The sequence below is a fragment of the Apium graveolens genome, chromosome 1 (assembly GCF_009905375.1).
Source record: "Apium graveolens cultivar Ventura chromosome 1, ASM990537v1, whole genome shotgun sequence".
Lineage (NCBI taxonomy): Eukaryota > Viridiplantae > Streptophyta > Magnoliopsida > Apiales > Apiaceae > Apium > Apium graveolens.
The window spans coordinates 10,680,575-10,691,100 of record NC_133647.1 but is presented as its reverse complement, the minus strand read 5'-3'; the positions used below and the strand labels follow the sequence as shown (position 1 = coordinate 10,691,100).

The 10,526-nt window shown below is 33.4% G+C and overlaps 1 protein-coding gene across 5 annotated transcripts; it reads left to right on the top strand.

Annotated features, from left to right (window-relative positions):
* Positions 1 to 1,231: 1,231 nt before the first annotated feature.
* Positions 1,232 to 7,251, top strand: LOC141660780 (pentatricopeptide repeat-containing protein At1g11290, chloroplastic). Of its 5 annotated transcripts, none has more exons than XM_074467773.1 (5): positions 1,232 to 3,812; positions 4,133 to 4,247; positions 5,228 to 5,479; positions 6,090 to 6,921; positions 7,005 to 7,251. In XM_074467773.1, exon 1 carries the CDS (start codon positions 1,321 to 1,323, stop codon positions 3,736 to 3,738), a length of 2,418 nt encoding a protein of 805 aa, XP_074323874.1. In that variant the 5' UTR covers positions 1,232 to 1,320; the 3' UTR covers positions 3,739 to 3,812; positions 4,133 to 4,247; positions 5,228 to 5,479; positions 6,090 to 6,921; positions 7,005 to 7,251. The 5 variants fall into 5 exon arrangements, with proteins under 5 accessions (XP_074323874.1, XP_074323886.1, XP_074323881.1 ...); XM_074467785.1 differs by having other exon boundaries at positions 4,115 to 4,247; positions 5,387 to 5,479; XM_074467780.1 differs by having other exon boundaries at positions 4,115 to 4,247; positions 5,228 to 5,329.
* Positions 7,252 to 10,526: the final 3,275 nt, after the last annotated feature.

Sequence of the window (10,526 nt, the reverse complement as noted above, 5' to 3'; positions counted from 1 at the left end):
ATTCAATTTTAAATCTTTAGTACAAAATTACGATCAAATTCAAAATATATTATTGTTATTACTTCATTTGTCTACTTTCTAGTGCATAGTCGGTTATAAGCAAAAGTAAATGTATCAAGCTGTGTACGAAATGAAAATAGGCCGGGAGTCAGTAATGTATGATGGAAATGAACTGAGCCTTAACAGTTAAACCGAGTTGGGTTGGATTGGGTTAGGATTTTAAAAAGTTAAAATATGAACCAACCCAATATAATCGGCCCAACGGAAATTTAATTCAACTAACCCATGAATTTGAATGGTTCGGTTTGGTGGGCCAAATTAAGGGTTGGGTTGAGTTGGTTTGAACGGGGTATAGCAAAAGTGTATTTGACTATTTCCCCAGCTACAAGGAATAACCATTTTGCTTACCTTTTCTATGAACTTCAATACGTAAAATACTTAAAATTAATTTCAGCACCAGTTTTTACCTCTTTATTTTTGTAAATATTGAGATAAAATATATTATAAAAAACTTATTTATGTATAAAAGACTAGTGTATATTGTATGTGTTATAAACATTGTTCCAAAAAAGGAAATCGGCATTGTTCAGTACAGTAACCTTTTAGTTATTAATCGGACAATCAGTAATTAATCGGATTAATTAATCATGACATTAATCAGATATTTTTAATAAAATAGAGAAATAATTAATTTATTAAACTAAATAAATTAATTTAAGATAAAAATGTAATAATTAATCTGTAATAATTAATCGGATTATAAAAACAAATCAACAAAATATATTGGAATAATTAATTAGGTGATTAATTAATAAAATTTGTGATTTTTCCAAAAATGTTATGGGCGGTATATAATAAGAGAAGTAAAAGAAGATTTTTGGCACAGATAAATTTTGAATTTTGACCGTAAGAATGTAAAGAAAAAGAAAAATCAGACCGATGGAAGAAAAAATGACAAAAATAGCCGATTTTTCAAAAAATTTAACAAAAATAGCTGTTTTGAAAAAAGTGGCCAATTTTGGCCGATTGAATACTCCACTGTCACTTGGGTATCCCAATTTGTATAGAATATATATGGGATACTTCACTGCCAGTTGGGTATCTTATATAAAGTGGATACTCCACTCACAGTTGGGTATCCCATCGGCTAAAGTTGACCAACTTTTCATAAACTTGTTATTTTTGTTAATTTTGTGTAAAAATAGGCTAAATTTGTCTTTCACCCTGTAACCGGAAGCAGAAGAAACACCTAAATAATGACTTCCAGTTCCCAACCATGAAACAACTCGCAATCCATACATTATTACAAACACACAACCAATGAGTTCTCAAACACTATCAGTCCCACTTATTACACACACAATCTCCGACAGAACATACATCCCATCTCACATTTACACACACCCTTGTGCTATTTCACTTGAACATTGCACTTCACTTAAACATCTTCATCAAATCATCCCTTTAATTATTAAAAACGGTCTTTATAATGAAACCCTTTTTCAAACTAAGCTTATTAGTCTTTTTAACAAGTTTAATAGCTTAGAAGAAGCTTCTCGTGTTTTTGAGCCTATTGAGGATAAGATTGATGCAATGTATCATACTATGCTTAAAGGCTTTGCTTCTGGTTCGGTTTTAGACGGTTCGGTTTTAAGTGGTGCGGTTTCGATGTTTTGTAGGATGAATGTGGATGGGGTTAAGTATGTGGTGTATAATTTTACTAATTTGTTGAAAGTTTGTGGGGATTTTAGGGATGTTAGGAAAGGGAGAGAGGTTCATGGGTTGATGATTGTTAATGGGTTTGGTGGGGATTTGTTTGCTATGACTGGGGTTATGAATTTGTATTCGAAATGTGGGTTGGTTTTCGAGGCGTATAAGATGTTTGAGAGAATGCCTGTGAGGGATTTGGTGTGTTGGAATAGTATGGTTGGGGGGTTTGGGAAGGAGGGGTTTGTGAAGGAGGGGTTGGAGTTGGTTAGGGAGATGGGTAGGGAGGGGTTGAGGGGTGATCAGGTGACGGTTGTGTCGGTTATGCCTTGTGTTGGGGGGGTTGGGGCGGTGAAGATTGGGAGGGAGATGCATGGGTTTGTGTTGAGAAGTGGGATGGAGGGGTTTGTGAATGTTGCGACTTCGTTGGTTGATATGTATTGTAAGTGTAGGTGTTTGGGAACTGCGCGTTTGGTTTTTGATGGGATTAAGGGGAAAAATGTTGTGACGTGGAATTCGATGATTGATGGGTATGCGCAAAGTGGGGAGGGTGCTGAGGAAGCGTGGTCGCTTTTTCAAGAGATGTTGAATCAAGGGGTGAAGCCGACTGGTGTTACTATAATGGCGGTGTTAGTTTCTTGTGCTGTTTTGGGTGATCTCGAAAGAGGTAAATTTGTTCATCAGGTGGTTGATCAATTAGGACTAGGAAATGATGCGTCTATATTGAACTCTTTAATTGCCATGTATTGCAAGTGTAGAAGAGCTGATATTGCTGCCGGGTTGTTTATGAATATGCAAAGTAAAACCATTGTCTCGTGGAATGCCATGATATTAGGGTATGCACAAAATGGGTACGTGACTGAAGCTCTTGATCACTTTTGCAAAATGAAACTTCAGAACTTGAAACCTGATTCCTTTACGTTAGTGAGTGTTATTCCTGCTCTCGCGGAGTTATCAGTGATACGTCAGGCGAAATGGATTCATGGTGTAGTAATTAGGGGTTGTTTTGACAAGAATGTGTTTGTGATGACAGCTCTTGTAGACATGTACGCAAAATGTGGAGCAGTACATACTTCTAGAAAGTTATTTGACATGATGGATTACAAGCACGTCACAACATGGAATGTTATGATTGATGGATATGGAACTCATGGTTATGGAAAGGCTGCAATTGACTTGTTTCGTCAAATGTTACGAGGGGTTGTGAAACCAAATAGTATAACATTTCTATGTATTATCTCTGCCTGCAGCCACTCAGGATTTGTGGAAGAGGGGAAACAATTTTTTACTATGATGAAGAAAGATTTTGCGGTAGAGCCTTCAATGGATCATTATGGTGCTATGGTTGATCTTCTGGGGCGATCTGGCCGTCTTAAGGAGGCGTGGGATTTTATTCAAAATATGCCAGTTGAACCTGGTATTAATGTATTGGGTGCTATGCTGGGTGCATGTAAGATCCACAAAAATGTTGACTTAGGGGAGCTCGCAGCAAACAAGCTATTTGCAATGAACCCAGAAGAAGGCGGATATCATGTGTTGCTAGCGAATATTTACTCTAATGCTGCAATGTGGGACAAAGTGGCTGAAGTCAGAAATACAATGGTAAATAAAGGAATCCAGAAAACCCCGGGATGCAGTTTAGTGAATTTGAAAAATGAAGTTCACACCTTTTACTCCGGAAGTGTAAGGCATCCACAATCTAAAAGAATTTATTCGTTCCTTGAGACACTGCTGGATGATATTAAAGCTGCAGGGTATGTACCCGATACTAGTTCAATTCACGACGTGGAAGATGATGTTCACGAGCAATTGCTGAAGACCCATAGTGAGAAATTGGCTATTGCATTTGGTCTTTTAAACTCCAAACCTGGGACTACTATTCACATTCGAAAGAATCTTCGTGTTTGTTCCGATTGCCATAATGCAACAAAGTACATTTCACTTGTAACAAGAAGAGAAATTATCGTACGTGATATGCATCGGTTTCACCATTTTAAGGATGGGATGTGCTCTTGCGGAGATTATTGGTGATGAGAAACTGCATACATTTTTTGGTTTTCAGGAATATGGTGGTGATTTTAAATCAACATCTCTCCGGAACAGTTGTAAGTACAACATTATTAAAATATAAATTGATACCTAAACCTATCCGCCTGGATTCTGGGCATGTATAGCGGAAAGGTGTTTTACATTTTTCTTTCTTTTCTTGAAATGCTGTTCGTCTCTCTCTATATATTGTAGAATGGTTTCGTATTAACTTAGTAAAAAGAAGAGAATAGAAAAATTAATGTATATTTTTAATTTAATTTTAAAATAAAATTGTTTCTTTTTTTGCTCTTCCACTTTCTACAAAGTTTGAAGTTTTACCTGGAAGGTAATAAAAATTATGTTTCTGTGTTCATTCAAGAAAAACCTAAACGCGCAGCACTAAAGTTCACCATCAGCTGCAAAAACATTGATTTATCTCTGAATTTCTCCTTCTGTGCTTATGAGCTTCTGCATATACATGGTTTCTGCATGTTCAATCCTCATACGATAAGGTAAAATATCTATTCTGAGTTTCCATATGCTTTGCAACTCTACTTCTAGTATTAGTTCTGTACTGGTATATGCAATTTTAATAGTTGATCCAAGCTAACACTTCGACCTTATCCAATTGAAGTTATTATATGTTTCATTCCGGTGGCTCCATTATGGATGCTGTGGCTTGTGAGGCAATAGATTTTTTTTGTTGTCGGAATTGTAATTTCTCTGCTGATATCAGTCTTATCTTAAAAGCACAATTAAAACTATGGGCGGTACAGTTTCATGAAATGATGCACTGTAATTGTGGATTAAGACTTTCTGTAGATGCGTACTTGGTAATATTGTGTTCCATAATCTGTAGTCTGTTTAGATTATATCTGTATGTCAGCAGATGAGATAATTTTTTTTTTGCTAAATAGCAGATAAGATAATTATTGTTGAACATAAATATTTTGACTTTATCAGGATATGTTTTACAGAAACTTATTCCTTTCTATATTGAATAGTTGATATTGATGAGTAATGATTAAAAGGAGTGGAAATATTGGTTCAACCTGAAGTAGTTATTTTTTTAACCCTGTTATGTTATCATGTGTTGAGATATCTGCTTTAGATTTAGGTACCATACAAATTGCTCCCTCCATCCCACTCATTTCTTTACACTTATTTTGTCATTTTTGACACGTATTTTAAGTATACTAAAGTATAGTTCTATAATTTATTTTTAAAATTTTCTTTTTTGTATAAAATTTGAACATTAAAGATTTCTTTGGAAAAAAATTTATGCAATTACATTTTATAAGAGCCTTAAAGTACGTGCCAAGCTAACCTCAATATTAAGAATTGGGTGGGACGGAGAAAGTATTAAATAATTCCTTAAACTAATATACTAAACAAAACCAAAGTACACATATTTTTCTAGCGTGGGGAGGATAAGAATTATGCATACCAAATTTCTGCTCTTTGTTTAACTATTTTTACTTCTTATTTACAGAGGACCAAGATATGGATGCATATGGTAACATAGATATCTACTTTGATGAAGTACTTGCAAAATCATAATCACACAGCATCTATTGTCATCTATGATTGCCAGGTTTTTACTCAGAAAAGTTCCTTTTAACTTTACTTATTAATTTTATTTTGCATAAAGTTCGTAGATTAGAAAACGAAGAGAAAACACGAGCTTAGGGGCACAACCCGGACGTGAAGAAGTACAGAAATTCCGAAACACATTAAGCGAGAGGTAATAAAATCATGTGAAGATTACAATGTTCGAAAGGAAGTAAATTTGTACTGTGCTTTTGATAGGAAGTAGAACCAGCTCAGTCTGCATTTAACAGTTCAAATAATATGACTTGTTCATGGCCAGTTTTTATTTCACCATGTGCTTGTAGGCTGTTGAGAAGAGGCCTCAAACAAGATTTTTTTTTGAATTAGATTGTCCATGTCGATGCTAGTATGACTTGTGATTTCATTCTCAAATTTTACAGAGACTCAAATATTTTCCATTGACCGGTTTTTTGAAAAAGTAATTATGAACACGAAATCTCCATTATAAGTGTTTACATTGATACAGTTTGAATACAGCATATGTTTTGTTCATGTGTTCTCACTTTTCTTTATCGGGGTATACTTTGTTTCATGATTGTACAATTTCTTATATTTAAGGAGAGACAGAAGTTGATCCCAAGTACACATACTTTAAGATAATAGTAAAAAATTCCATTTTCCTTTATAATACTGCTACCAAAATATATTGAAGAATTAAACAAGGCAACTTTTAAAAAAGATGGCTGATGTTTTTGTGACTGGTATTGCTGGTGGACCGATTCTCAAGCTTTTTTCACTTGCAGCTGCCAAGTGATTCTGGCTTGTATTCTTCACAAGGATCTGGGCATGTTGTGTGAAAACTCTCTTGTCCGATGCTGATACTAAGAGTCTATCCATGTTTGTTGTCCGAAACTTTGATTCATAATACTTGAAGATGTGGCTCATGTCGCTGATTTTTTAATGGATGAACTTGTGTTTGAAGTTACTCAAGAAAAGGTGAACAGTCATCATAAGGTGGTGGTATCGTTGCAAATTTGGGTGGGCTGAAAAATCTTTGAGACGAAGTTTAGCTCTTTGGCCTTGGTGACAGAAATTATGGAAGAAGCGCAACAGTCATGTTTGTGTATAAAGTCTAATATTCAACGTTTAGCATTAGACTGGAGCTTTAAAGAAGATACAAGGGAAGACCAGAACGCAACGACGAGGATATGATGGAAGCATTGAAATCTTACGTAAATCTGAAATAATTGATTTTCCTGGTTCAAGGAGCATTGCGGAGTACAATGATGACGAATTTGGTGACAATTATATTGGGCAAGTACAACAAGATCTCAAGGTTTCCACCACTGGGTCATCTTAAACTTGTGGAGAAAGTGGTAGTTGAAATGAATAATTTCAAGGTCACTGGGTCTGGAGAACAGTAGAGTTAAGTAAATGCGGGGCAGTTAAAAGTGGTACAACAATATAAGTATAATCTGGTTGAAGATTCATCTGGTCTAAAACGTGTTTCGATTATAATATGCTCACTTTCAGAGTGTGTATTTCTCCACAGGATGAGGCCCAGACGTTAAAATTTAGCATTAGGCCCCTTTCGGAGGAATTAGATGAAACACGGCCCTTGACTTCTCTACTGCTGTGAGTTTCTTTCCTAACCTATACTCGCTAACAATTATTGGGCGGAAAAAGATAAAATTCAAGTTTTTTCATTGTGCAAACAGGTGATCGTGGCCCTCCTGCATTGATACATTTGAGAGGATAGCTTTCATCTCTAGAGAGGTTAGCTTTTGTTATTTTGTGAATAGTAAGAATTTAAAACTACATTTTAAATTTGAACAGTTCAAGTTATAGCATTTTCTGAGAATAGTTCTGTAAGTAGAGTATCCCTAATTTTCTTCATACCTAAATTTGTTTTGCTTTCACTTGTAAACAGATTTATACATGTATACTAACTCCGGATTTGTGTTTTATCGTGATTTTATAAGACTTTTGCTCAACTCTAATATAAACTACGTTTGTACTTTAAGTTTTCCTGGTTATGTTTTAATTTGATATTTCTGTTTACCCTAGATAAATTGTATGCATAACATTCTAAACATTTGTTAGGATGTCGAACACCAAAAATAGGAGAGATTCACGCTTAATAATTGAAAATTGGACGTTGCACGTAACAAGGGGCATTCCACCTATTGAAATCCACTTTTCAAACTGAAATAACTGGGATTTTGAGTGAAGAAATTGATGTTGAATAATAAGATTCGATTTAATCTAACTCCTGTAGAGAATCTGTGAGAATTAGTAACTTAATATGATAATTGATACCTGAGCCTGTACAAGCATAATGGCTACTACTACTGCTCGATCCTAAATCTAATATTTCCCCAGGAAACAAGCCAACAATCTACTTCATTTTTTCCATTCAGCATTATATATTTAGTTTATCACAATTCTCGCTATACAGGTTAGAGCAAAAACCGAAAAAGAACCGAAATCGAACCAGAATCGATAAAAATCGATAAAAACCGAGCCGCATAAAACCGAGCCTAAATGAAAATCGAAAAATTTAAAACTGAACCGATTTCTTGGGTTCGGTCCGATTTTTGGGTTCGGTTCCGATTATTAGTTAAAATCGGACCGAACAAAGCCGAACCGCACCGATTATTCAAATAATTAAATGATACTCTTTCTGTCCCATTGAATTCTATACATTATTTTTTGGCACATTTTTCAATACTCATTTAAAACATAACTCCACAATATTTTTTTTAATTTTGTTTTCCCTGAATAAAATTTTTATGTTTAAACTTTTATTCAAAAGAAAAAAATTAAAAAAATATTATGAAATTATACTTTATAAAAATCTCGAAATACGTATAAATAGTGAATGTATATAATTTTATTGGACGGAGGTAGTACATAATAATATGTATTTTTATATGAATTTCAAACAAGTCAAGGTCCTCTGGTAGATCATTTTTAAGTATATTCCCTGTGTTGTCATCAGGTTCACAGTTCGGCAATTACACAAGTGTTGAACTTCTAACTGAGTTATACGCACTGAGTTATAGTATTTCAATTCTACTATCTAGGTTTATAAGTAGTGTTATTATTTGACAATTTATTAGTACTTAATCTTATTAGTAATATACGTCCCTAAAAACGTTTCCTATTTATGTTGAACACGTTTGTCAATGCATATTTTTTATTGCTAATATCGTTAATTTCTTATTAGTATTAAATATAAAAATTTAATTGTATTAAAGTACTTATAAATACGAATCCAACAAGATCACTCATGACTATATTTGATCTTATAAATTAGACGTAAATTAATAGTCAATCGCTTACCATGAATAGTGTTAAAAATCAAAATAGGAATTATTTTATGGGACGGAGGAAGCAGTAAACATGAACTTGTTTAGTATAACTGTATAAGTACTGTGTATCTGATAAACATTTCATTTCATACTCCTGTCCGGTGTTCTAAAAAGCGGGAATTGGAATTATTCGGTGGAGGGACCTTTCAGTAATTAATTGGATAATCGGTGATTAATCGGATTGATTAATTGGAGCATTAATCGGAAGAATTTTTTAATAAATAATAATAAATAATTCTATTTAAATATCATTAACCTTCCATAAGATTTAAAAAAATTAAATCACATATCATTAATTCAGAATTGATGTTTTAATAGTAAGATTTATAAAAAAACTACTATCACGAGTTCATAATTGATATTTAAGTAATTTATACTAATTAATTACTACTGACTACTCACTAATATTATTTGATAATTAGAAATTACTATGTACAAATTCAAATCTTAAGATTTTAAACTACTACCTACTTGATATTTAAGTGATAATTATTGAATAAATTTAGAATACCTCAAAATTGTGAATCTATCGAGCAAGCAAGTTGAGTATTGAGATTTGAGAATAATTCATTAGAGATTTGTCTAGAGGATTTAGGGATATTAGAATATACGATTGTTTCTGTGTGTAAAAGAGTCAATATGTTAATATATTATTATTATTAATTATTAAATGTTAATGATTATTTAAAAAAACTTTATTTTTTTGAAAAAAAATAATTTTTTTTATTAATTTCAAACTTTGACCGATTCCGCCGATTTTTGACCCGATTCGGTCGATTTTTTCCGAACTGCCCGACTTTTGACCGATTTTTCAAAAAACCGTACTTTAACCTGATTAACGATTAATCGAGACGGGACTCGTCCGAACTCCGATTAATCGGCCGATTAATCGGTTAATTGGCCGATTTTTAGAACACTGTCTGTCTGTGGTTTTTCTTATAAATCAAAGTTTATTCTTGAAATGTTGAATCAAAGAATGCTAATTGACTAAGAGCAACTCCAACCATGTTCTCTATGTTGGTTATCTAAAATTATGTATAATTATGGTTCTTTAAATTATAGATAATCAAAAAGATGTGTGTCTCCAGTAGTATTTTTCATATTAGTTATCTATAATTCATAATGAATGTTCTATCAATTTTAATAAGAGAATATTTTGATGCTGCACAAGAGGCGGCTAGGAAATATCACAGAGGCGGTAGATTGAATTCAATCTACTTTGTAAATAATGCAGCATAATATCACCGAGACAGTAGATTGAATTCAATCTATAGTTGCAGAAATTTTCAATAGAATGCTGCAGAATTCAATCTCTAATGGAGGTGATTCTGAACTCATCTCTTCATTATATACCCCATTATTGAGCAATTAAATGAAAGAGGAATCCATTTTCTACAATAAACACAATTTATCAAGTCACTGCAATTTCTAATTATCCTAAAACATCAAAACACATGAGAGCTCACTAGACTGTTTTAGAGTCTTCACAGTAGATGAAGCACAAGCGTGGACATGTTTTTGATTCAACTACTATTACCATTAATAAATATATCTCAATTGAGACAAACACATGACAATACTCAAAAAACCATGTCAACATTGAAAGCTCTTAACAACAATAGATCAAACAAATAGTAGACAATTCAGTATAATATACAGCAAACAAGAAAACACCACATCAAGGAAAGAGATTGAGGGAGAAGCGGGAGAGGGCGGGAGTCTAGCTGGACTATTTTTACCGAATGGGCTTTTCTCGTGAATATACAAAACCTATATACAAAACTCTAAAAATATAAATAATGGGAAGGCTGTGTTGGAGCTGGTAAATCAGTTTTCATTCTCTATAATCTTTGTGCCACGTCAATT